General features: G+C 41.1%; 3 protein-coding genes across 5 annotated transcripts; 2 read left to right on the top strand and 1 right to left on the bottom strand.

The window, feature by feature from the left end:
* The first annotated feature begins 715 nt into the window (after positions 1-715).
* LOC105454384 (syntaxin-18) lies at positions 716-1,717 on the top strand. Its single transcript, XM_011696962.1, has one exon. It carries the CDS (start codon positions 716-718, stop codon positions 1,715-1,717), a length of 1,002 nt encoding a protein of 333 aa, XP_011695264.1.
* A 1,111-nt stretch (positions 1,718-2,828) lies between these two features.
* Positions 2,829-10,696, bottom strand: LOC105454382. 3 transcript variants are annotated; one of them, XM_011696959.1, is made up of 6 exons: positions 10,617-10,696; positions 8,166-9,953; positions 5,938-7,685; positions 5,342-5,648; positions 4,336-4,549; positions 2,829-3,611 (listed from the first exon to the last, which is right to left on the bottom strand). In XM_011696959.1, exons 2-6 carry the CDS (start codon positions 9,924-9,926, stop codon positions 3,406-3,408), a joined length of 4,236 nt encoding a protein of 1,411 aa, XP_011695261.1. In that variant the 5' UTR covers positions 9,927-9,953; positions 10,617-10,696; the 3' UTR covers positions 2,829-3,405. The 3 variants fall into 3 exon arrangements, with proteins under 3 accessions (XP_011695261.1, XP_011695262.1, XP_011695263.1); XM_011696960.1 differs by having other exon boundaries at positions 10,509-10,668; XM_011696961.1 differs by lacking the exon at positions 10,617-10,696 and adding an exon at positions 10,437-10,522.
* Positions 10,697-12,006: 1,310 nt separating this feature from the next.
* Positions 12,007-14,626, top strand: LOC105454381 (prohibitin-2). The gene is made up of 5 exons (XM_011696958.1): positions 12,007-12,251; positions 12,978-13,240; positions 13,550-13,867; positions 14,162-14,239; positions 14,384-14,626. Exons 1-5 carry the CDS (start codon positions 12,125-12,127, stop codon positions 14,489-14,491), a joined length of 894 nt encoding a protein of 297 aa, XP_011695260.1. The 5' UTR covers positions 12,007-12,124; the 3' UTR covers positions 14,492-14,626.
* Positions 14,627-27,013: the final 12,387 nt, after the last annotated feature.

The raw sequence follows: 27,013 nt of genomic DNA, 5'->3' as shown, positions 1-27,013 counted from the left end.
TGTTGTGTACAGCATCAAGATTATCACAAGAAAAGCGTAAATTTCCCCTTATATAATAATTGTAAGCTAGAAAATAATATTTTTGAAATTTCGAATGTAATATCAAGAATATCGTTTCTTCTTCTGAATTATGAAGAAAAGAAGTATGTTTTTTTTTATCTCGATCAAAGTTGCGTTTATACGCTCGTCACACAGAAGCAGTCTAGGAACAAGCGGACTGTGTACACGTTTATAATTCATACTCGTACACACCTGACATCATGGCACACATAACCTCACTTCAATTCGCTCTCAGCTGCTCGATGCGTGACAGGTGTTTGAAAAACCGACGGCTGTACCCGTTTGCTGCTTCATCAATTTACTCGGCGAGGAAACGCACCGCCGTGCCACGCAATTGCAAACGATATCGCGGCGTTCGACGTAATCGGCGCATTGATAAACATAATAAATGAGGCGCTGACTGTGGGAGGAGGCGAGAGCACGGTGAGTCACGAAATTTCCGTTTTCGAAGGCTTCAGTTTTCGTCTGGCTTCACTTTAGACCTCCCGACAGATGTTACTTTTTACCGTCGATACCACGGATATATTTCCATATTTACAGGATTCCGTTGCTATTCCCAATCGGAAGGACTTCGGCGGGAACGCTCGAGACGACCCGCCTCCGGGTTCGACCTGGGAGAGACCCGGGCCGGGAGGGAGAGCGGGGGGTCGCAGGGATGGACGTGAGCGCGTTGTTCAGGGCGAGCGTGAAGGCGGTGAATTTGCGCAACAAGGACCTCGGCGCGCCGGCGACGGAGTGCCGTCCGCGAAGGGGCAGGAGCACCTTCTGCGCGAAGGCGCACGCGGTGGTGGTGCAGATCTCCAAGCTGCGCGAGTTCCTGCTGGAGAACCGCAGGGCCTACCTGAACTTCTCCAACTACCTGTCGGCCGCGCCGCGCATGACGGACGCGGAGCGCGACGAGATCGACGCCGGGGCGCAGCGGATAATGGGCACCTGCTCGCAGCTGGTCAAGGACCTGAGGCGCGAGGTCGCCGCGGCGACGGAGATCAGCCAGCAGAACGTCGAGCACCGCGAGATCATGCTGCTGCTGATAGAGGACTACCTGAAGAACGTCTGCAAGATATACTCGGAGCAGAAGGCGATGCGGGTGAAGAGAGCGATGGAGATGCGGAGGCTCGCCCGGCTGCAGGCCGACCAGCCGCCGCCGCCACCACTGTCGGCGACAACGACGACAACGACGGCGAGGAAGTCGCAGCTGAACGCGTCGGTCGCCGCCGATCCCGCGACGACCGACGATCACGACGCCAGGAGCGGCTCGAGCGAGTCGAGCCCGATGAAGATTCAGGAGATCAACGGCGACGTGAACACGCTGACGTACGAGGAGGAGCTGTCAGCCGAGGACGTTCAGATGTTCGAGTCCGAGAACGAGCAGCTGTACAACGAGCTGAACACGATGACGGAGGAGGTGAGGCAGATCGAGAGCAAGGTCGTGCACATCGCCGAGCTTCAGGAGATCTTCACGGAGAAGGTGCTGGACCAGGACAGGGATCTCGACAGGCTGATGACGACGGTGGTCGGGTCGACGGAGAATATGAAGGAGGCGAACGAGCAGATACGCCAGGCGATCCAGCGGAACGCCGGCCTCAGGGTGTGGATTCTCTTCTTCCTTTTGGTGATATCGTTCTCCCTGCTGTTCCTCGACTGGTACAATCCGTAAGGGATGACGGGGATCCCTCGAGTTGTTCTGGAGATACGAGGCGATACGGGGAAGGCGATGAACATTTACGAGAGACATTCGGTGCAATCCGCATATAGAATATATATTTCTAATTATTAAATTATTAAATTTTACGGATCACATACCAATTTACGATAATTGTTGTGTTTTCGTAAAAATGAAAGGAAAAAGTTGGAGGAGCTGAAAGAAAGAGAACATCTGCCAAAATATGTCACTATATTTTATCCCTGGACATTATTGTACATAATAGCTATAATTTACTATATATATGTATATATATATATATATATATATAATATATATGTATATGTAATAAAATTTGTATAGTATATATTTACTTATATACATTGCGTCTTCGCACATGTGCACGTACAAAAACGTACGCCTCTACTTGGTAATTTACTTCAATAAAAATTGGAGTTTTTTGACTGTATCTGCATTACAAACGTCGATTGCGTCCATCACACACAAGGTACTCTTTTTATCTTTCATAAAAATATTCTCTTAAGGGTCCTGCTGCCTCTGGCTGCGGTCGTAACGAATACGGTCGTAAACGATCAGAATTTTGAAAATAATATAAACTTCGTGCATACTTCGAAATAAATTAATTTGCATGCATCATTTGTTTACGTCACGTACAAAAACGTTTTGCATTTCCAGAAAGAACAAAAAAGTATTATCGAATAAGCGCGAAAAAATTTATTTATTTAGAAAATTTAACGGTCTGTTATTGCAAGGAAAAAAATTCTCCTTGTCTCTGGCTTTCGCTGTAATTCCACGTTATGAGGAAACAGGAGCCTTAATGTCGTTAAATCAGTTGATGGCAGGCGATTACAAGTAGATGTGCCCCTTTTTTTAAAGAAAAAAAAATCGATAGAAAGCGGAGTACGAACTTATTGATATGAAACCTCGTCGTTTCCTCAAGTACGTCAGCCGCGTTGATTGAAATTAAACTCGCGTTTCTTATAAACGCGACTCGCAGCGGCACGATTCGGTAAAGATAGAGATCTTTTACGAGACACCGCTTTACACACGATAAGGGCAGTCACGTGCTCATGTATCGCATATAAAATTAATCCGCGTCCATTTTTATACAAAAATCTTACAAAAGTGTAAACCGCCACGCACGTGTCCTCGCGCGAGGATGAATCGCCATATCAAAGAGTGCATGAATTATCCCAATCGTCAACGTGCGCGTTCAGCGGTCAAAGTTCAGATCAGTGAGCGCTCAGTGATTCTTTAATAATATGACTGATTTTGCCTTTAGTTTTTCGCTTTAGAGTTTTTCGGATTTAGAGTGAAAATAAATCAACTGTAACAAAGAATCACTGAACTCTCACTGATCTCATCTGTCTGCTGAACGTGCCCCTTCATTATGTCGAACGTAAAATGGGAAGAACAGTTCGGAAATCTGTCTGGAGAAGGTGTATATATATATGACTGTACATACGACGGAACTAAAATAATATGCTGCTAGTGTATCAGAAATAGTAAATTATAAAAAAAATTTCCAGGCTCACGATTGTATTCTTTCGGCTCTTACGTTTTATCGCAAGACGACGTGGAAGACCGATAAAAATGGAAAGAAAAACTCGGAAAAAAATATATTGACTGGTAGCCACATTGATTATAGGCGACGTACTCACGAAAAAACAACGGCTTTCTAATTAAGCCCCGTTTTTATAATTGTACGCGTAACACGAATGCTGCTTAGGCGGACAGCGCTTGCCCTCGATTATACACTGAATCACCCACGTAGTGGATAGCACGTCCATTTGCAGTTGCCTCGCCCTGTGCACTGCCCATGACGGACACATCTGATTAGACACGACGACTACATTTTTCAAGTCAAAATCTATCTTGTCCATGGCCCCTGAAAAAAAAAAAAAATTTTTTTTGTAAGCTTTTCTATTAATCGTAATTTATTTGAGATAATTTACGCGTGTAAAGTAATTTTATTTGAGTTTTTACTTTTTATACATTTTAATAGATTATATATTTTTCTTTTAATATTATATGTAGCTAATGTAATATATTGTTAAAATGTAAGATATATAAGTGAAACACAGATATATGAAGGAAAGGTCAATTGTGTAAGTGACAGAATGATTGCTTGGGAAAATAAAGTCTCAGGTTTGAGTCCCGGTAGTGTTCACGAGCGCCTTGATAATTTTCTTCGTGTTACGCAATAACTCAGTCTTTCTCTAATTGCAAATTATTTATGTTATTTGAGCGTACTGAATTGAATTAAAATACACCTAAACTTTAAAGTGTATTTTAATATTCACATATATATAGCAATTTTATTATTATAAAATAATAAATTGTACATTCAAAATATTAATAAATGGCGTTATATACAGACAAAGATCTGATGTGTGAGCAACATGAGAAAAATAGCGATGAGAGCGCTGGTGAACACTTACAGACTCAAATTATTCCGTTGTAACAATTCTACCACTGAACACGATTGTCTTTTTTTTTGATACTTTTGTTTCATCTATGTATCTTATAAAATAAATTTGTGTGTATGTGTGTGTGTGTGTACGCGCGCGTGCTTCAAAGGAATCTATAATTCCTGATAAAATCAAATATACCTTGGTTCTCTGCGATTAAAACTGCCGCGCCAGCGTTTTCGCAGACTTGCTGCCAGAATTTAACAAGTAGTCCTTTGAATGTCGGACTAGGAATTATTATCACGACGACTTCAGTCAACGGCTTCTTTCCGCCTGTCTTGACCATATCTATGTAGCATTTTTTGTGTAAACTCCAGTTTGGAAGAATCTCTTCCGCTGGGTTCACGGTCTTTTCCTAAAAACATACGGACAAATGCACAATTCCAGGTCAAGAGTTTGTAAACAAATTTTTTTTTCAAAATTGACATTTTTTTGGATTATTTATTCAAATATCTATAACAATGTGTTTTTTTTTTACAATAATCCTTCAGATCTAATAATTATTCTTGAATCTGAAGAATTATTGTGAAATCGCATTGTCATGGATACTTAGATAATTTAAAAGCGAGCCACTATCGTGTTTCTTGAAATGTCAATTTTTAAAAAACTTGAGTGTAAAACATAATGGTGATTTAATCAAATTTTTACAAATACAATAGTAAACCAGGTCATGTTAACTATTGCGAAAAAATTATTTAAAAAACTACAATGAAACAAGATTGTGAAAAAAGAAGATATTAATAAAGATATAAAGTGTGTTTATATATACACAACGAATTTTAAATTAAATTTAATATTAATGCTAGACATATATCTAGGTGACACGTAGTTCCATATAAGAGCGATCGACTCATAGTAGTCACAGTCAGAGGTATCGGATTCAATCACGACCCTTATCTTATGTATACTTTTTTATACAAAATTATTGTACAAATTTAAGCCGAATCTTACAAGGGATAAAAATTTGTTTTAGATCTGATAAAGGAACATAACCAAGTGTCCCCCTTTAATTTTAATTTGGATACGTATATCCAAAATATATACAAAAACTTGTGAGATGGTAATCCATATTTTCTTTAAATTTACACTAAAAATATTAAGCATACGGTTAAAGAATTAATATAGAACATGAGAGATGTCGCTTTACCTCTGCGCAGGATCTGATGATCCACTTGTGATGGCACACGGGGATGCCGGCCGACAGACATAATATGCTCTTAGACGTAGTGTTCGGCACGTTCGTGACGAGCATCGTATTTTCGTACTCATCCTTCGGTATCTGGTCGAACTCCTCGTACACCTTCCCGCCGCCCGCTTCGATCTGCGTGCGCAGTCTGTCGCGCACGAAAGGAGGTGATTTCTTCCAATCGTCATCGTAATCAGTCCCGGGATCCTCGGTTTCGGTGGCCGAAACCTCACCTTCCGACGCAGCAGGTATCTTCGTGTCCAGGTACCTGAAATGGCACAGAGAACAAGTTAGCGAATAGGATGCGAATTGAATTTTCTTAAACAAGAAAACACGAAAGGAAGGCAAAAAACATTTTGTATCTTAAGAAAGCTATATCTTTTTATTTTATAATTCAATATATTTCTGCATTAATATTCTCATTTATTATGTTAACTCCATTTCTGTTTGATGTTCCAAACCAATATTTTGCTAAAACTCGGTCCTTCCGATTCTTATTAGAATTAAAATCGCCTCGTTTCAATTGTCAAGCGAATAAATAAATAAGAAAGATATACCTGTCTATTGTTTCCAGCGGTGCGCAGGATAAAAGGAACGACATGCCCTTAAAGATATTGGAGTTTGGGATCGGACCAAGATCCTTGATCGTTTGCGGATCCTCTATCCTCTTGCTGCGTGACTTGCTCTTAATCCTACTCGGCGGTCCCTTTATCTGCTCGTACGGCATGCTGTCTATTTCTCTCTGCATGCCCAACAGAAGATACTCGTCCTGACATCCCGGGTCGCTCGACAAACTCTCGTTCTCCGAGGACGAAGCCTTCTCCTTCTTCAACTTGGTGGACATGCCGGACACCGAGGGCTCCGATTTGCTGGTCGATCTACTGGATTTACTGGTCGAGGTGCTCGACCCGCTGCTCCTGGACTTGGGAGTCGAAAAGAGCGGCGTGCCGACTCTCTTGGAGCGTCGCTTGCCGTCGACCATGTTGTCCAGGGTCACCTGGCCGAGCGCCTTCGGTGTGCTCGGCGGCAAGCTCGTACCATCCACGGGGTTGTTCATCTCCTCCTTGAGCATCTTCGCCTGATCGGCAGACAGAGAGATGTCTTGCACTTGCACACGTAATCGTTCATCATCGTCCATCTCCACCGTGTAGTACGTGTGCCTGTAGTCCGTGTTGTCACCAGATTGTTCGCCAGGTGGTTGAACGTCGATGATAATGGCAGGGGAGAATCCGCGATCGTTGGTCGCGTACACGGACATTCCCTTCGACAGAGGCTTTGGTATCGGTATCACAAACTCGGGTATAAGTGTCTTGCTCTTGCCGTCGTAGAAGATCACCTTGTACTTGGTCTTCAGCCGACCGCACACCGTGCCGGGATAGTATTTGTTGTCCGACCATTTGGCGAACACCTCCTTGCCGATCAGCTCGTCGGCCGGCGAGCCTTGCGGCGACGAATTCGCCGAGGCGTCCAAGTCGCTCATCAGCAGCCGATCCTCTGAACTTTCTATCTTGATCTTCTTCCTACTCGATGGCGCGTCCGACTCCGTGTGCACGGCCGGCTCGTTCAGAATATTGCCGGCGTCGGTCTCCTTGCCGTTGATCTGCGCGGCGTTCGACCTCGCCAATTTGCTTCTCGGTCTCTTCGCAGCTTTGCCCTTCTTCGTGCTTTTCGGCGTGAGTTCCAGCTTCAAATTCGTCGTGAGGTCCGCCGGCGTCGACGAGCGCATATTCTCTTCCAAATGATGATGATCCAGCCGCTCGTTGCTCACGTTCAAGGTATCGGCCATCGCGACGGCCGTGGTGGCGGTGGAGGTGCCGGCCACTTCCGTATTCATGTAATTCAGGATCGTCGTCGTGAGCAAGCGGTGGTTCTTCCACTCGCGCGTCAGACGTTCGTAGGTCTCGTCCAACGTCTGCTTGTCCGTCGACAGAATGTCCTGGGAGGATTTCTTCGCGTGCTTCACCGGACCCACCGGCATCTGAAAGATATACTTTCTTCCGAGCTTTGTCGCCAAAGAAGCCGCGCTGGACGCCGAGCTGCTCGAGCTGACCGACGACATTAGGGACATTCGGGACTGCAGCTGGTACTGAGGATTGCTGCTTACGGAACCGGGCGACGAGTCCTTATTGTCGGAGATGTCCGCCAACGAGGACTGACTGTCCTCGTTCTTTTGCTTGCCCGCCATAGGCTCGATTACCGGCTCGCACTGCACTTCAATCACCTCCTTTCTCACGGGCTCTTTCGCGCTCTCGTCCACGTGCATCAGACACTTGATCCTTACATATACACCGATTTCCCGCTTCACCTGTAATGATATTTTTCTCACGTATTTTGTGTGCACGCAGAAATTTTACAATAAAATTTTTACGTAGTAAACATATATCTACGTTCATTAATTAATTTATGTATCTTTTATAATATAAAATAAAAGTTATACTGGGCCAGGAGCCAAGCAAGGTCTTAGTGCTAACCGCTTACATTTTTCCAATAAAATTTACATAAGATAATATAATACCAGACGATCGTTTCGGCTTGATATCAAGCCCTCCTTTATAATATCGAAACGATCGTCCAGTATTATATTATGTAATTTTTATTGCAAAAATATAAGCGGTTAGCACTAAGCCCTTTGGCTCCTGGCCCAGTATAATTTTTATTTTAAATTTCAAATCTCGGAGCGTAAATCTTTTGCGATTTAATTTAAAAATGATATAAAATCTATTATATTCTTATATAAAATTTATATGCTACAGACAGACGAGTATTTACTAGTGCTAGTATTCACCTGCACGGTCTTAGCCAGTGTGCTGCTATTCAGATCGGATTTATTCTTCTCGTCCACGTTGGACGTTTCGTTGTCGCTTATGCTGATGAGTTCGAGGTTGTCCACGTCCTTCAGCATGAAGCGGTTGCTCCTGACGCCATCTATTTTCTTCGTATCATGCGCGGCAGCGGACAGAAGAGGCTCGTCGGAAAATGTGTCCGAGTCGAGGCTCAGGGTCACATCGGTGTCGCTCTTCTTGGACTCGCTGCTGCCATTCACCAGCCTCTTGTCCATCGACTTCGATTCCAGGGACGACTCCTTCATGCTCTCCTTGTAACTGAAATCGGTGCTCTCCTGCGGCGAGATCTTGCTCTCGTAACTGCTCTTGTTACTGCTCGCGATCACCTCGATCTCGGCGCTCCTCTCCAAGTTCTCGCCGTCCTCGTGCGAATCGTCGATCTGGACAACCTCGGGCCTCGTTTTCTTCGCGCTCTGCCGATTATCGTACGTCATCTCGGCCGACGAGTCCAATATCATCTCGCCGTCGTCGTCGATCTGCACCACCTGCGGCTTCGATCTGCCGTCACCGTCGCCGACGGTGCGATTCGCGCCCTCGAATATCAACTCCACGCTGATGCGCGACTTGGTCCTCTGCGAGGACGGGATCTCCTCGTCGTTGCTGTTGACGGCCCTCTCGGCCGGTTTGACGCAACTCGACTGCTCCGCTTGACTGTTTTCATTTCCGGACGCCGTCTCTGCGCCCTTCGCGGGCTGCGTCTTGTCGAACGTTCCAATCCCCGACTTCTCGTCGGCTATTACAACGCTCGTGGAAGTAACGTCCTCTTGTCCGACCGACAGATTGACCTCCAGCTGGGACTCGTTTTCGCTCGTGGAGTTTATATTGGCGAGGGTGCTGTCGTTGCCGCTGATGTCGGTCGACTTCGCGGAGACATTCAGATTCTCGTCTTTCTCCATGTCGTTCTTCTCGGAGGTCCCGTCCTGCGACTGGCTCATCTGCTCGGTACGACACTCCCGAGGCTTGTCGTCAATTGTCGTCTCTCCCGCGGGGCGCTCGGCGGGAATCTTCAGGGTGTTCTGATTAAACTCTAGAGTGGCTGGTTCTTGAGTCTCCTCTATTATAACATTCTTGTCGATATTCTTGAACAGATCCTGATACGAATCGTCAGATTCGCAAGACTGACGACTCTCTTCCTCCTCCACCTCGAGCCGTTTCTCGTTATCTTTCGCGTCATCCGCGGACGTTATTTTTGGAACCTTAGCGGGTGGCTCGTCCACAGACTCGGCTTTACGCTTAAGGCTCGTGACGTCGACGCCACTCAGTTTTCTGGATGGCGAGTAACTCTGGGGAGGCGTACCTTGGATGATCTCGTCCTCGTCGGAGAGCTCATCTTTCTTCTCCGACTCGCGCAACTCGCCGGATACGTTACCTCCGGTCTTTTCAATCGCCTCGCTTTCGCTTGCCTTTTCATCCACGACAGTTGCAGTTATCGCGTTATCGTCCTCTGTACGCAACGCCTGCGAGATTTCTTGCGGATCCGTCCGCTCGCTCGATTTCTGGTCATCGGCCTGTGCGTCCTGCATCTGCTTCGTCCTTTCTACCATACTCTCGTCTCCCTCGGAGTCGACGAGACGAAAGTCTTGACTCTCGTTCAAGCTCGCGCTATGCGTCTCGCCGATAATTTTGAAGCTCTCGCTGGCACCTTCATAGTAGGTCTCCTGCGTGTCTGGCACGCAGGTGTCCGCCTCCTCGGGGTTAGACATTGTTTTCGGCAGATCACGGCGAGTGCTCTGAAAGTAAATACGCGAAAATTAGCAACAAAAAAAAATGTAAAATCGTAAAACATGGATAAATAAATTTTGTTAAATCGGCAGAAATGCGATTCGCGTTAAGAAATTTGGCAATTTGAGAAATCAACTGACAACGTGGCTGAAATTGTCTCGGAATTGAAATGCGAGATTCCGCAGTCGCGCGGATCGTCGGCGTCGCGGCGCGAGGGAACGCGGGCGCGGCGACACGTGCTCCAGGCGCGATCCCCGTGCGGGTGCCGCGTGCGTGCGACGGTGTTTACAATGGCGACGCACAGGTTACGGCGGGAACCGCGGGACGGAGCGAGCCGGCCCGTGGAACGCGGGGGGGGGGGCAACTGTCAAAACGCAATGCGGCGCGACGCGGCGACCCCGCCGCCGGCCGGGAGTATCGCCGTCGCGGACGCGAGATATCAGCGTCTGCCCGCGTCGCCGCGAGCGGAACGTTTTCGCTACGCCGGTTACCTCGAGTCGGCGAGTCCCCCCTCCCCTTCAACCCTCCCGCCCCGCACAATGGTCGATGTCGGCCGGTTTTACCTTTGGCGGCACGCGTGAAACGGAGTACTCCCGCGCGCGACGACGCGAGACGCATCGAGGGATGGCCGTGAAGCAGCGTGATTATTCCTCCTGCTCTTCTTCTCTTACTCTTCTTTTCCCCTCTATCGTCGTTCGTTCGCGAAACGGTACGAGAGCGAGGCGACACCCGCCATATTTCTATTGCACACGGCGTGGCGCGCGTAAAAAAAAAAACGGTAGAGCGGGAGATGCGAGGGGCGCAGGCTGGACGCGGAAGCGGTAGTATCAAAGATGTGCTATTGCGCGGGATTTCTAACAGCCAATGAGAAATTGACTCCAGATACTCGCTATCTTCCTGCGCCAATTCGAATTCAGCGTTGTACATACACTTTTTATTCATTATTATTGTGTTTTTAATTGATTATGGATTCTTACAATAATAGAACAAATTTCATTTTATCTTGTGCAATAAAAATTGATCTTTTATCGCGTGCTCCGATTATGACCTCAATGGCCGCATTGGGCTTTATTAGGCCCGTATCACAATAGTGACCCGCGGCTAGCGGATGCGATTATTTCTTGGCTCTTTATCTTATACTCTGATTGGTTGATTTTCTTATGCCTTCGGGAGGGTTTACATTAGCGCGGAAAAGCAGAGAATGCGGAAAGGCAGATTGATAGCTAAATGCAACTTCTGATTGGTTTCTGCCTTTTCGCTCCAATGCGAATCCTCTCTAAGTCCCAAAACACAATAAGGGCTCCTGCACACTGGACGCGGAAATGCTTGCCGCGCGGCAAAATGCGACGCAGTAGCCAATAAACTTACAGCTCCTAAAGAAAGATGGCACGTCCATTGGCTACCGTGTTGTGTCTTGCCGCGCGGCAAGCGTTTTTGCGTCCAGTGTGCAGGTACCCCAAGTGTTGTAAGGGCGAATTCACACCTTGACAGCTGAAAAGCGGAAAACAGAAAAGCAGAAGCCAATCAGAACTCGCGTTGGTAGTCATTAGTTTTTACTTTCTGCTTTTCTTGCTACCAGTGGGAGTTCTGATTGGCTTCTGTTTTTCTGTTTTCCGCTTTTCTGTTAAGGTGTGAATTCGCCCTAAACCTTAAGCCGTAAGAAATGGACCAATCGCCATTGAATTCGAAGAGAATAATGAATTGTGATTGGTCAATTTCTTACGGCTTACGACCTGACATACGACGTATTGTAGGACTTTCTCACCTCTGATTAGGATGATAAATTAGGCTCTCAACGCGTTTTTGTTCAAATCGAGAGAATCTGGCAAAAATAATTCCTGCGTCGCTTTGCCCCGCAAAAGCGCGAGATAATTAACTGTTAATTGTTAAATAAAGTTGACGACTTCTCGAGTTTGGGTTCGGCTATTTTCTGATGTCAGCTGATCGACGATCACAGCGGTGCCAACTTGATAGAACGTAACACTTGAATATTTACCCCGTGCAAGAAGAAGAGGAGCGGGCAGTCTAGTTAACATAAAGTCTATGACCAGAATCCCTCGCTCTCTCCTTCTCAGTCTTCTCACTCCTTTTCTACGTTTTTCATGCTTCTTGGATCTTGGATTCTGTCGCTCGCCGGTTTGGTCGCGTGTTTCGGTTGATCGGCGTGTAATTTCTCGCGATGGCGCAAAATAAGTTCAACGAGATGGCCTCGCGCTTCGGCAAGGGCACGGGCGTGCCCATGGGCCTGAAGGCTCTCGCCGCCGTGGGCGTTACGGCGTACACCGCTTCCAAAGCCATGTACACAGGTTAACCTCAATCTCGCTTTTGCACTTCTATTGATAATCGCGATTATCCTGTTGCTGCTCGTTAACTCAAGCATCGCGTTCTCTCCCGAATGAACGAGGACCTTGAGTGCCAGCTCGAGCAACGTGTGACATTACACGGATTTACGTTTTCTTGTTCGATAGACTTCCCCTCCCCCCCTCCTCCGTCCGTTACAACCGTTCTTGGTTATGTAATTTGCGGTGTAACTGATGCAATTTAATACATTCTATGCAGTATTTACTTTTGCAGTCTCTTTTTCATACAATAGACATTTTTGTACAATACATATTTTCAGCTTGTATTTTTATTATCAATACATCCGATTATTAATAATTCGTCCATTTAAAAAGACCGAATTGTATCCTTCGTTATTTCAATCCAATTAAATTCCATTAATTCAATTTAATCATCTCCTTGTACAAAACAAAACGATCCAGAGATTTCTGTGCCGACAAGGAGCAAGTTCAAAGCTAGTAACAATGCTGTAATTATTAATGCAAAATTAGTTATTATTACAAAGTTAATAATTACAGCATTGTTACTAGCTTTGAACTTGCTCCTTGGTACAGAAATCTGGATCGTTTTGTTTTGTACAAGGAGATGATTAAATTGAATTAATGGAATTGAATTGGATTGAAATAACGAAGGATACAATTCGGTCTTTTTAAATGGACGGATTACATGAAGATCAAATTTATGAATTTCAGTGGACGCCGGCCACAGAGCGATCATATTCTCTCGACTAGGAGGTATTCAGAAGGATATAATGACCGAGGGTCTGCATTTTCGCATCCCGTGGTTTCAGTATCCGATAATATATGACATTAGGAGCAGACCTAGGAAGATATCCTCGCCTACGGGATCCAAAGATTTACAAATGGTCAATATCTCACTGCGTGTTCTCTCGCGTCCCGAAGCCAGCACATTGCCTTCCATGTACCGGCAACTCGGCCTCGACTATGACGAAAAGGTTCTCAGAATGATCATAAGAACATTGACTTATTTATAAATGCAAAATGAAAAAGAGATCTCTGAACATTATTAAATTCTAGATTTTTAGATATTTTAAATAATTTAGAACACTTAGATATTTAATTTTCAAATTTTGTGTGATGTAACTTTTCTCTATACAATTTTCTATTCTCAAATTTTCTAACGTGTATAACAAAAAATCTATTATTATTTGTAAGTTTACCGATAGTAATCTTAATGACTGATTTCAATTTGTAATGAAATGAATGCGCAATCGTGAACTTAAAAATCAAAATTAACAATTCAGGTACTGCCAAGCATTTGTAATGAGGTGCTGAAGTCGGTTGTTGCCAAGTTCAACGCCTCGCAACTGATTACGCAAAGACAGCAGGTGTCTAACATGGTGCGTAAGGAGCTAACGGAGCGCGCTCGGGACTTCAACATCGTTCTGGATGACGTCTCGATAACGGAGCTCAGCTTCGGCAAGGAATACACGGCCGCAGTCGAGGCTAAACAGGTGGCTCAACAGGAGGCTCAACGAGCCGCATTCGTTGTGGAAAGGGCCAAGCAAGAACGACAACAAAAGATCGTACAAGCTGAGGGAGAAGCGGAAGCAGCGAAAATGATATCCTTTAAAGAAACAATTTTTTTAAACTTAATTTATAATATAATCAGTTGTATTTTATTAATCAAAACGGATGAAACGATCGCTAGTCAGGAATTGAAAGATATAGTCAAAACTATAAATCTTTTTTTTATCTCTCTTTGCAATTGTCTAAGCAATTAAAGCTTACAATTGAATTCTACTGTGATTTTAAGAGTATACGATTAAATTAATAATTTGTGAGTTTATAAAAAAACTAATGTAACATCGATGCTGCGTCACCTTTGAAATATAAATGCCTTAACTGCGGTGCACCTTGGTCTAGCTGTCAGCCAGAATCCTGGATACTTGAAGCTACGTAAGATACGAGCTGCGCAGAATATTTCGCGCACGGTGAGCATCTTATAAATGTGCGAACATCGTTGTCGATGTTTTAAAAGAGCTCAATGAAATTTTCATGATGTGAAAATTAAATGTTTTACATTCTTAAATCTTTGAACAATATTATGTACGTAATTATTACTCGCTTTATTCCAGATTGCTGCTTCCCAGAATAGAGTATTCCTCAGTGGCAATAGTCTGATGCTAAACATTCAAGATCCCAACTTTGACGAGGGTTCGGACAAGCTGAAAAGTAAGAAGTAAAAACCGTCAAAGTGCGCGTCACCTTTTTTTTTTATTTCTTCTGTCCAGTTGAGCTTTTATCAAGTCCGAGAGGTGGCTCGGCTTATGTATAATTATGTTGAAATACTGTGAATAAGAGGCATCATGTGTTTTGAACGCACGGATTACATATATATTTTCCCATCACACTGCGTTCCCCATTTTCCTCGTGATCGTGCTGGTTCGCAGATATCCGCTCACCATTGCATGTTCTAAATCTAAATTAATTGATATCTCATATAAAACAGTAAAATAAATAACCATTAGTAGTCAAAAAGTTAATCATTGAGACGCTTAATAATTATATTAAGCTGTTAAAAATCTTACAATTTATTAAAAGAAAAGTAGGAAGAGATGTATTTCTAGTTTACACTGTCAAGATAAGTTTTCTCAAAATCAAAACGTCTTGAAATAAATTTGTTTTCAATTTTTTTCACCTTTCCTTTTCTAAATTATAAATGAATATCCTTCGTATATGCAAAAAAATTGTTTTCTAATATGCAGAAAAAAATATGGACGCAAAAAAGAGATAAGTTTCAGCTACGGAAAATGAATTAGGGAATACAACTGTAAATAAACCGATAATATTTGTAAACAATTATCTAATAATAATAATAATAGTAATAATAATGGGTACTCCGAGCTTGTCGCGCATAGGCTACACATAGACCCAACACGGGCTTTTTCAGATATGGGAGTGAGCTGGAAGAGCTGGGACGAGGCGGCTGAGCACGCCGTCCGGAGCCTGGGAACCAGTTCCCAACGGGCACTGCCAATTGCCGAAAGGTCCGGCATCAAGACACCCTGCGCCGTCCCATCCCTCCTGGAATCGGCTGACGATAGCGCTAACCTGATAATACGATAAGACTTTCGTAATCCAAAGCCCCTACCGTTTGTCCCTACCGTATACGCAACAGATCCTCTTCGTCCTGTCGAAGAGTATTGTCCTTTCATGTACGTTTCCCATGACTGTTGATAATAGGATGAATGGTACAATTTTGCGATATCTCGTTAAGAGATATTGTGCTTTGTTCGACTATATTTTTTGCATTTTAAATAAAATATCTTCGAAGAAGAGAAAAAAGATTAGAAAGACACACCAGAATTCAAATAGAGATAATATTAAGATAGATATACATGTTAGGAAGAGATTTGATTGCTTGAGAAGTGTGAACTTTTAATTTCTTTTTCTCCTTTATCCTCTCACTATTATAAATTTTCTATAAATTTGTACATATATAGGTATCGTTCAATTACACTAAATTCAGATGTCAATGACTTGATACATTATTTTCTTTTAGGTATTTATGCAGCAAACAATTTTATCTTATAACGAGAAAGAATATAATATTAATAATAAAGATTGAAGAAAGAATATTGATGATGCTAGTAAATGAAATTAATTACAAAATATTAACATGCAATACTAGTGAATGAAAATTATTGGGATCATAGAATAGAAGACTAGAATAGGCGCCATCGAAGTTGCTTAAAAAATTAATAACAAAATTTTTTAAGCAACTTCGATGGCGCCTATTCTAGTCTTCTATTCTATGATCCCAATAATTTTCATTCACTATAAGTATTGCATGTTAATATTTTGATCCCAAAGATATATCGCTAAAATTTAATTTTAGCGATATATCTTTGAAACGATATAATTATAACAAATAGAAATCTTAAGTAATATTTTATTACCTTCTTTGAATCTCTAGGCTTGTCTTCGTCACTGAACGATCTTCGACTCGAACGGTATTTGCATATATTTGTTTTTTCTTATGTCTGTCACATTCAATCTCACGAAAGTGGTCAAAATTCACGTTCAAAAGGATCGTTCTTAATAGTAATTTGGTTAATGATAATTTTGTTCCAATTATTTAATTATTTGTATTATAGTACAGTTTTGTAACTTTTTTCACTGAAAACTAAAGAGAAACTACTTATTTGAAAATAAAACATTTCAGAAATTCTAAATCTAACAAGCGTCTACCGGCGCGGCGATCTAATTTCTGAAGAAAACTAATTAAATTTATAAAATTTGAAGAAGTTTAAGGTATTTTTTAATCGAAAAATCTTCACTGAAAAATTCTTGAAAATATTGTGAGATATTACGGAAATTTTTTTCATCAGGATGCGCTCGCAGAAGCACACGGGAATGAGCTACACACGCAGGCACATTTTACTATTGCATTCATTTATTTTCTTATGTTTCTACTGTAATACTGTAATAACATACAAGAAATGCACTTTAATGAAACCTACAGAAGAGAATCTGAATATAAAGTCACATAATAGACACATAATATCGTCTTAGCGGCATTTCGCTCACCGCAATATATATGTATAACAACTGTGTGTGAACTTCTTTTTTCTTCTCTTCAACAAACGCAAAACGTATTTCCGTTAATTAATTTTATTTCGCCTTTTTTTTTTATTATCGATATAAGCGATTCGTACAACGCGATTCGACAACCCGACTCATCTGCCCACGCTTCTCAGTTACTCACGCATTCAGACGGTCACGGACGCAACATCATCCACCACACACACTCACCGTTCTGAAATATATGTCATGGTGGAAAGATTAAAAAAAGAAATAGCCACTTTTTTCGCGTTACCTCTCTTTGGTCGTGAGAAAGAAAAATAAACTAGAGTCGAACGGTACTGTGGTCAAAAACAGCAGCTGGCCAGCGGCGGGAAATTTTCGTCTCCTCGTCTTTCGCTCGCGTTTTCTTTTCTTTTTTTATTATTTTTTTTATTACTTTTACATTCTTTACATATATCGCAAAAGTGTGTTATCAAAACATATAAAAATTCATGTACGCCCGGTGTGAAATCGTCACGATTCGCACGGTGTAATTAATTGATTTCTTTCTTTTTCTTTCTACGTTCGTGTGTGCAATAATGACATCACCCACGTAGCGAGTTTGATTGTATCGAGCAAAGTAGCATCGCTCTAAGATGGAATTTACGACTGGCAAACCTTGCTGATGATTTATGAATCAGTTTTTCTTTGTTGCAAGAATCAAGCGTTTGGAGGGATTAGATATTAGATTACTTGACTCTCTAATCTCCCTAAAGCCTAAAGGCAGCGTCAGAAGATGTTAAGCTTGATTTGAATTCTTTTTAATTATAATATTCCTAAAAGGTAGAATCTCTAATTAAAAATAGATTCTTGTCCTCCCTTTACGCCCATTTTTATAATTGCTTATTTTCACAGGTACATCTTTTTCTCCAATTTTTCCTCCTGATTCTCCTCACGACAATTATTTTCTCTGACTATCTTTATTTTGAATAACCTTTTGTGACTAGATAAGAATATATAGTGTTCGACAAACAAGATTCCTTGTTACAGCACAGACAGCCTTTTTTAGGGTCTGTGAATCAAAAAAATTCGACGAAGTCAGTGAGAATGTAAGAATTTTATCGTCTTTTACGCCGTTTGATACTTATTAACGTAAAATTAGAAAAGAATGGTCGAAGTTGTGCTAACATTCTCGTAAAAATAAAAGAGAAAAGAGAGAGAAAAAAAAATTTTAAAGAGAAGAAAATGAAAAAAGCTATTATAGAGTGATTAAAATTTTAATACTTAGAAAAACTTGTAATGCTAGAACACTAAATTACTACGAAAATCTTGGACGTCGAAATTCTTTGATGTTGACAAAACTTCGTGATCGTCTTTTATGCCGTTAACGAGATTTGTTATCGATAATTGCAAGTATTTAGTCAGAAACGACCAAGGAGTGGCTTTTGGAAATTATATAAATATATGTATATATATTTATACATAAAAAAATGTATATCATTTATGTGCAACACTTAAGTTCTTCCTTTTCCACTCTTATCGCGCGGTCTACTTAAAGCGCAAAAAAAAGGACTTGCGTATAACGTCCTTACAAAATCTGTTCACCGCATATTTTTGCGATAAAGTCATATCTGTTCATCACATTTCATGAATAATCAGATATGGAAACTTTTACGATATTTTGCTGTTGTCTTGACTCTACATTGAAGAGTGACTCGTATAAACATTCGAAGGCCATTGGCAAAACGAACCGACCAATCTCACTCTGAGCAAGAGAAGAGAGAATTTTAAAATGTCAATCTTACCTTTTCGAGAATTCTTGGATTGGCCAATTTCGTTTATCGCTTAACCAATTTCGCACCTTCCTCGTTTCTCGGTGTGTCACTTGGCCTTAAGCCCGTGTCACGCGCGTTAGAAGACAGAGGATTGCGAATCGAAGATTAGAATTCAATCAGTCAGGTGATTTCGATTTTAATCCGTTTCGTCCCGACTGATCTAATCTCTAATTCGCAATCCTCCAAAGTGCACGGGCGTGACATGGGCTTTAGGTGATTACCTATCGCTCGGCGGCTCTCGCGATGTTAATGTCGCGTCGCGTTACATCGGGAGCCCAAGGAAATTACAATGTTTCGATGTCTATACGCGCGTTATCGCATGTTCTCGGTGAATGAAACGAGTTATTCGCAACGTTTCCTTATACGCAACGTGTTTATTCGCAGGACGTTCTCGTTACATGGACCGACGGAACGTTTCAGCTGCGTTTTAGCCTCGCATTGAATCGTGTGAGTGTACACGGAAGAAATGACGAAATTAACGAATGTATACATGTACCATATTTGACTTCATGCATTTCTGAACTCGCTGATGGATTGCATACGTACTATTTAATTTCGTGCATTTCTGTGAACTAGGAGCTAGCCTCGCGCATTGATTCGTGTGAATGTACCACGGAGCGACGTCGGAACAGCCCAGACAGCACCGACGTGATGACGTGAACGTCCAAATGACGTCCTCTACAAGCGGTGTCTACAACGAGCCTTATAACAGACTTAATTATATAAGATTTAAGAAAACTGACTAATCACAATCGATTATTCTTCTTACGTGAGATGAATGATCGACGACTGTACGATTGGTCGATTTTCTTAAATCTTAAGTCTTCAAATTATAATTATTATTATTTAAATCTTAAAGTCTTGCAGACGCCGCATTAGACGTTGTCTCATGCCTCACCTTTGGGGCACGCGTGCTGTCCGGGAAACGTACGGAGTTTCTTCTCTCCCGCATTCCCGCGTGTACACACACGTCTCTCTTTTTTTTTTGTTCACACACGCAAGTAAATATGCGGTCGGCACGAGATGAGCGACTCGCGCGACCCGACCTGCGATCCGATTAATAGTCGAAGTAACGCGCGCGCATACACACATATACACACACCCACACATATACATAACACGCGCGCCACACTCACACACGCACATGCATATACACCACGCGTACACGCGTACGAGTCAACGGATTCGGAAATGAGAAAGGAAAAATACGAAAAAAATGAGACGAAAAATAAATCGCTATATAGATCACACTTTTTTTTTTTTGCAATTCATCGTTCATCGAACATTCGAATTAGAACGAACGTCCGCATTCCCGGCGCACGCTCAGCTGCCGAAAAAAAAATTCCATGATAACTCTCGCGTTCGCGCAACAAAATCCGCAAAAATCTCGCGGAGATTAAAAATCCACGGCGCGACTCGACTCCGCATTATAGAGTCGTCGGCGGCTCGTGAAAACGTCGTTTTCCGTCGTGCGCCAGAAAGTGCAGGCTGATTGACGCGCTATACCATACTGTTGTTGAAGGATTCACCCGTCGAAGGACCACAAGAGAAAGAAAAAAAATTAAATAATGAAAATGAAGCAGGTTTTTCCCCGACCGGCACCTGTTCCGAGGTGCGCCGAGCAAAGAGGATTAATAATCGCGATACTTTTCTTTTTTTGAGAGCAACAGGTTACATCTTCGGCACATACTTTATTTATTTATTTATTTTCTTTTTTTTTTTTACTCTCCACCTCGCTTATCTCGCGGCGGTTCGATTCGATTATCTTAAATGTGTGGCTCGTTTTCTTCAGTATGTTCGGCGGCCTTTTTACGCTTTTTTTAGTTCGCGCGCTAATTACTAGAACAACTTTGCGAGTTCAGACGTGGGATGGGGGCAGGGGAAAGGGGGGGGGGCAGGGACGCCGGTATAAACGAAAAATCGAAACGCTGAGAGAGCGTGGGAGGGGGGGGGGGGTGAACAATTTGTGATATCGTTCGTCCATTATTAGCCCGTTATTGGATTTCCGCGCTTATATGACGAGGGATCGTTTCGATCGGAAAAAGACGGCCGTGACAAAGCCGTTTTAGCAAAGCTTATACAAAAATGCCCTACAACTTAAAGCGGCTTTATGTATATATAATAAAGTATGTATAATAACAGTTAAAAAATATTGTCTGTTGGATTATATAAAAGTATGCGCTTTAAATTAAAAGTGTTACATTGCAGTCTCTTTACCGGGACCTTTTAGGACTGTTTCTTTTTTTTTTTTTTTCTCAAACGGACGTTTGAAAATCTATATATCCATGCGGTGTGAGAAAATCCATACGGAATCTTCTTCTCCCATCTTGAACGGGAGTTTCCCTTTCATTCATGGATTTCATTACTTTTCACAAGGTTCTTTTTCTTATTATCGATACGAGTTAATATAACGAATTTAATTTAACACGCGTTTTCAATTCATCGCTATATTGGTGTGTTACGCGGAAAATTGCTGAACACCTTCGGACTTAAATACTGTGCTTCGCTATAGTGAATGTTAAAGGAGAATATATAGGGACATTTTTCTTCTCAAAATAAAATATTTAAGATGTCTGGAATTATACATAATGCATTACCTGCCTTGTAATGCGCGTTTTTAGAACACCCTAGGTGCGCATGAAGGTTCCACAATATGAAGAACATATTCCTATGGGGGGACGAGGGGAAGGGGGGGGAGGGATAAGACGTAACTTCGAAGGGAGAAAGGAAGAAACGCCGAGACTCTCTATAGTCCCTGTACAACTATAAAGTATTTGAAGTTCGCGCGAACGTCTCTTTAACAAAGCGAATAATACGAACAATCGAAACTAATAATAACAAATAATATACGATACCAAGACCATTCGGGACGGCGCGTAAAATTACACGAGAAACGATTAAATAAACTATTAACAGTATTTTGTAGTTATACAATCCGGCGCACGTGTGCAGTGTGTGGCCGGCGATGAAAAGATCGCAACATTTTTCTTCCTTCAGTAATTAAGTGAGAATGAGTCTCACGATTCTTTATTTAGGTTCTTCATCCTGGCATCCGCTAGACCGCGAGTCTGTACATAGCCACTCGCGATTTTGATGCGCGACTTAAGGCTGATCGAAAGAAAAAAAAATATCGCAACCCTTTCGCCATTGATCGACACATGTCCAGATGAGATATGAAGGGGTGAGGGAGGGGGGGGGTGAGGGAGGGAGGGTTTTACTAAATTCATATACAAGCTGGCGAGATTCAGTCTTTGTGTGTAAAAAGAATAGTTTCTATAATATTACGATATTTATGATATTTATGCTTGCGATTAATTAAAAAATGTTTATTTACGTGATATCACAGTGTTCATCACGAAGAAGTAGAAGAAGAAGAAAAGTAAGAAGAGGGTATTCCCCTGAACTGCGATCACCGATTCTCTTCCATCGATCTAAGACAACTGACTAATCGATTCTCTCGGCTCGTAGGAGGTGCGTCGATCATCAATGTCACACCAATATTTTTTTTTTCTTAACAGAATGTGAGCAATCAATGAAAATTCAAAATAAAATGGCGATCTAGCTTGCTATCCCACAATACACTAATTCATAACTCAAAAGATGTCTTTACATGGGGGCATCAAGTCGAGCGTGAGCAGTGATATGTTTCACAATTTTGCACACCGAAATGCATCCAATATTCCAACGTATACATTACTGACAATGGCAACAATCTCGTCGTTTACATTACATAACGTAAATAAATATAAATTTTCAGTATTACATGTTAAAACAGCAATGTACGTCGATCGCATAACTTTTTCTCTAAAGCGGAAATGTGAATGAGTGAAATTTTTTACCACCGAAATTAATGAAGAAATTTTTCACTTTTCACATTTCCGTCATAGAGAGAAAAGTACATGATCGACATCCAGAACATAACTTCTCTTATTTATTATATACCGCCAAGAATGATCAAGAAGCAGAGAACCTGGAGATTCATATGCAATAATTTTCTGCTCGACGCTTGCATGTAATGGCATCTAAAGAGCCTGGTTTTGTTTTACTTTTAAGTGAGGAAATTCAACGAACAAAAAACGAGAAATTCAACGAAAAATTCAACACAAATTGCATTCCATATCAGCAAAATATATGAGATTATATTTAAAGCCTGAGATTATACGCTATTTTGGAATATACTTTGACAATGAGAATAATTTCAATCTCAAAATATATAAACACGTATATTTTATCAATATGTTGCAGGACTAAGTTAAAATTCTACTAACCTAACCGCTCGAATATATAACTTAAATCATAGTGCGCGAATGCTAAAATACTAAATTATTAAATACCGAAAGTAACATTTACTATGATAATGTAGGATAAACATTATAGTCGCAAGCACCAAACATTCATGGAATCGTGACCACGCGCGAAGATATGAATAAGAAACTGTCTTGAAGAAATTCTTGGCCCCTTCCTTTTTCAATGAAAGTTTAGAAACTAACTCTCACAACCCACTTTAATCCAGTTGAATTGAAAATTTCCATTGCAGAAATTCAATGAACACCTTACTTCACGAATTTTATGTGAAATATAATTGCAGCTAATAAAAATATATATGAGAGAACACACGCACTAACACAATAATAGTTAATTAGCAATTATTAGATTGCATAAAAAGTATTTTTAAATCTTTTGAAGATTTCTGAAGAAAAGGGTTTGACCGTTTCCTTGCTCAGAAAACCGAAAAATTTTGGGACAGTGATATTATCACTTGGTATAGATGCCGACTTGTATTCGCATTGCGACAACAGAATACGTTATTTAAACAGAGTGGCGATATTATTAATCTTACGACAATGTTTCTTTTTTATCGTCTTGTTATTCTTGCATTCGAAAAAACTTTTTACACAGTCTAAACAGATACATCAGCTATAGCCCATCGTTAATATTGTTTATTCTAGGAAAGTGAGAGAAAAGTACGCTCGGTGTCGTTTCCCTTTTCTTTCCCGATAGCTAAATAGATATCGACGATTCATGCGTTTAAGCATCATTAAGATCCGATGACTGATACCGCATATAAAACTGATGAGATACATCCCTTACTTTAATGATGCACGACAGGTAGAGCTAGAAATATGCTACGTCTTACATATCACAGAGCTACGCGTACACCCGCTATCCGGATTGTTATTTCATTAGAAATTATTTCATTTAAAGACAAGCAGAAAGAAAAGGAGAATCAAGAAAAATGTTTTAAATTTAATAAGATAATTACAAAATATTATACAAATATATAATATAGTATTATATAACAATATAAGATTATAAAATTATATAATAATATATTATATAAAGATGTAATTATAACGTAATTATATTATTACGCGGTCTTTAATAAAATAATCTACTTTGTAACGAAATAAACTGCGGGTAGCATAAATAATAATTATTTCAAAATTGATAATGGTTTTTCTTATCAAGAGGAAAAATTACTTAATTAACTAATATAAGTCGGTTAATTTTATAGTAATTATGCTGCATTATTTCTCTTTGATCGCCTCGATCGGAAATTGTTCGCGATTTGATAGCGGGCATACGCAATGCGCGAGAGTATTCAGTATTTTTTTCCCATGCTCGCAACATATACGTTTTCCTATTATTATATCACTATTCATCGACATACGCAGTCAGATTGACAAAGTAGGCGCGTCGAGCTTAATATTCGTCGATCAAAAAGTCCCAGAATCCAAGGATCCTTCAATTCGAAGATTCAAGCAGTCAATGAAGTCAAAGCAATCAAATCTAATCTTCCAACATAATTGCTGTCCTGACCGTCGTCGGAATATGTTTTCTCCGGTTTTCACCAACCACGTAAAGTCGATTCGACAGAGATAAAATCACATAACGTGTCCTCTCTTTGAGAAGAACATCTTTTTTTTTTTTTTTTTGAGGAGAGGGGACTGAAGAAGCATTAAAATGCGAAATCTTCCATGGTTGTTAAGTACCTACGTTCTGCAACTTCAGGTAGGACTTTAAAAAGATCGACACACAGATTCTTAAATAATCTGTGCTTCCAAAACTCAAGAAAAACCTCCATTTCCTATAATAAAAAAAAAAGACTTTGTGTGAAATCTCTCAAATTTCCGAAGTAATTAAGTTCCAAGATGTCGCAGTTGCGGAAGCTGAAAACTGTATTTGCGTTCTGCGAAATTCCGAGAGTGCGAAAGTTCTGACGTTCTTAGCTATCCGGAGTTTCGAAATTTCTCGTACTCGCAAATTTTTCTTGGGGGTATCAAAAATACCGATACTCCTCAGTTCTTCCAGAGGAAATGAAAGGGTCTAAAGCTGGCGAGAAATTTGTGAGCGTCAAAGAAAATCAGGAACTTCAACGATCCTCGTGCTCTCACTTTGCTCTTAAGATTGACGTCCGTTGTAAGCGACGTCGAGAACGAAAGACTGAGGTATCAGCAATCCAGGAATATGAACCTTCAAAGACGCAAGGATCCAAGGACACGAGCATCCCGATCTCAGGAACCACGAATATATCCCACTTCGTTGAAACATTATTGACTATCGTTTCTTTTTTTTTCTTCTCGTAAAAAACACCGGGGATTCTACGACAATTAACGATGTCCGAAATCAATCCACGGATCGTGTATCCGAGCACGTACCTAGAGTACGCGAATCTAAACGAGTCGAATGGGATTCTTCTGCAAATTGGGACCTTCGCGTCCCAGCATTTCGTGCACCGTGTGTGCGTGACGAGTTTAATTATTTTATAAAAGCGAGTCGCGAGTGAATAATCGCCACGCGGCAACAATTAACAATCATTAATTAATAGCGTTCCTGCGCGAGAGCGTTCCTACATTTTATTAATCCGATATTGATTCTCTGGCCCGTTTCAGACAGTTTAAATAAAAAGAACGAAATCCTTAACTATAGTCTTAATATCTTAAGATTATTAGAAATAATATATTCAAAACTTTTAAAGAGGCTAAACTGAAGGACAAAGATAATTAAGAGGAGTATAAAACGGTATGGTTAGCTGTTATAGTTTGTCACCAAGAAACAAAATCAATGCTCTCTTTAGAAATTAATGAAATCTTTTACCAGCTGTCTTTTCTTTCCTGAGACCAGAGAATTTATCCTTCCTCTCGTTTTCTTTCATTTCTTTTTTTTTTTAAATCACTGTCTCTTTCTATTTCCTTCTCGATAATTTTATGATATACGGTGGTATGTGCAGAGTAATCTGGAGGCTCGCAAAATTGCTACACGCTGCTAATAAAATGTATCACATGCCCCAACAGCGTGCGTCAATCGTTAGTTCAATAATTATTAATCGGGCATGCTGATCACAAAAAGTCCTCCGGTACCACAAAGGGCTGCTTCAGAATACAACAATATGTTATATCCTTAATTCATTATGCGTAAGATGATTCAGCTTTCAACCAGTATCTTCTGATTCCGCGAAACAACTGGGCTCTTCGGGGCCAAATTGAATTCAGAATTCGAAAATTCAGCCTCGTTTCAGGGACGAAAAATTTTGAGTTCAAAAATTTTTCAAGCGAACAAGTGTGAAAGTCAAGTAAAATTGATAACGCGAGAACTATCCTGAGCTCGGAAGAACGTAACGCTCCGAGAAAAGGAAAATGCGAGCTCGGGATTCAAAATTCTTTAAGTTCCCTGATCGTGAAATCGGATGAGGGAAACGAAGTAAGTTACTGGTTGAAGGATGAAGCATTAGCGAAAAGTAGCATAAACATTATTTGTTCACCGGAGCGATAATATAGATGATGCGGCGCAGTAATTTGGTTGCTTTGTTGCTTGTTAACTAAAATAGCAGGTACAACTGAAAACGGATTAGTTTCGATGACGGCCAGCCTGCGCGCACGGTGCGCAGAGACAAGACCACTCAGTGGCCAATTGCATAAACATCAAACAACAATGTATCATATAATCATTCGTTGGTTTAACAACAAATTACTTTCGATATATATATAAAAATAAGGTATCAAACTTTGCATTCGAGGTACACAGCCATCATGACTACGTGCTTAATTTACGTTGTCCTCTAAAAGTTTGCATGTCTTCAAGGATCCAGCGTTTCAAACTCCGCCGGAGACCTCTGGATTCTGGTTTCTCGACGGTCAGGGAGTCCAAGAAGTTAAATACTTTAATATTTATTTTATTCGCGAAGGACGCCCGAGGATTAAGATCTACGAATTTAGAGGTGTGAAAAGATGTATGGAAGAATCGAAGAGTTCAAGAATATGAAAGTATCTAAAAAGAAAAAGAAGAAGAAAGATCTCTATAGATAGATAAGAGGGATCACAAAATAGAACATACAAGTCTGAAATTAGAATTTAAGAACATAGA

Source organism: Wasmannia auropunctata, unplaced genomic scaffold, assembly GCF_000956235.1.
Source record: "Wasmannia auropunctata unplaced genomic scaffold, wasmannia.A_1.0 LD335985.1, whole genome shotgun sequence".
NCBI lineage: Eukaryota > Metazoa > Arthropoda > Insecta > Hymenoptera > Formicidae > Wasmannia > Wasmannia auropunctata.
This window is presented reverse-complemented; position numbering and strand designations above follow the sequence as displayed.

Excerpts from the sequence above, each read along its gene's own strand:
- LOC105454384 (XM_011696962.1), top strand. The coding sequence starts at position 716 with ATGGACGTGAGCGCGTTGTTCAGGGCGAGCGTGAAGGCGGTGAATTTG.
- LOC105454382 (XM_011696959.1), bottom strand. The coding sequence starts at position 9,926 with ATGTCTAACCCCGAGGAGGCGGACACCTGCGTGCCAGACACGCAGGAG. Across the intron at positions 5,649-5,937 it reads CCGCTGGAAACAATAGACAG|GTACCTGGACACGAAGATAC; the intron begins GTATATCTTTCT and ends GTGCCATTTCAG. Across the intron at positions 4,550-5,341 it reads TCATCAGATCCTGCGCAGAG|GAAAAGACCGTGAACCCAGC; the intron begins GTAAAGCGACAT and ends GTATGTTTTTAG.
- LOC105454381 (XM_011696958.1), top strand. The coding sequence starts at position 12,125 with ATGGCGCAAAATAAGTTCAACGAGATGGCCTCGCGCTTCGGCAAGGGC. Across the intron at positions 12,252-12,977 it reads TTCCAAAGCCATGTACACAG|TGGACGCCGGCCACAGAGCG; the intron begins GTTAACCTCAAT and ends TATGAATTTCAG. Across the intron at positions 13,868-14,161 it reads AAGCGGAAGCAGCGAAAATG|CTTGGTCTAGCTGTCAGCCA; the intron begins ATATCCTTTAAA and ends ACTGCGGTGCAC.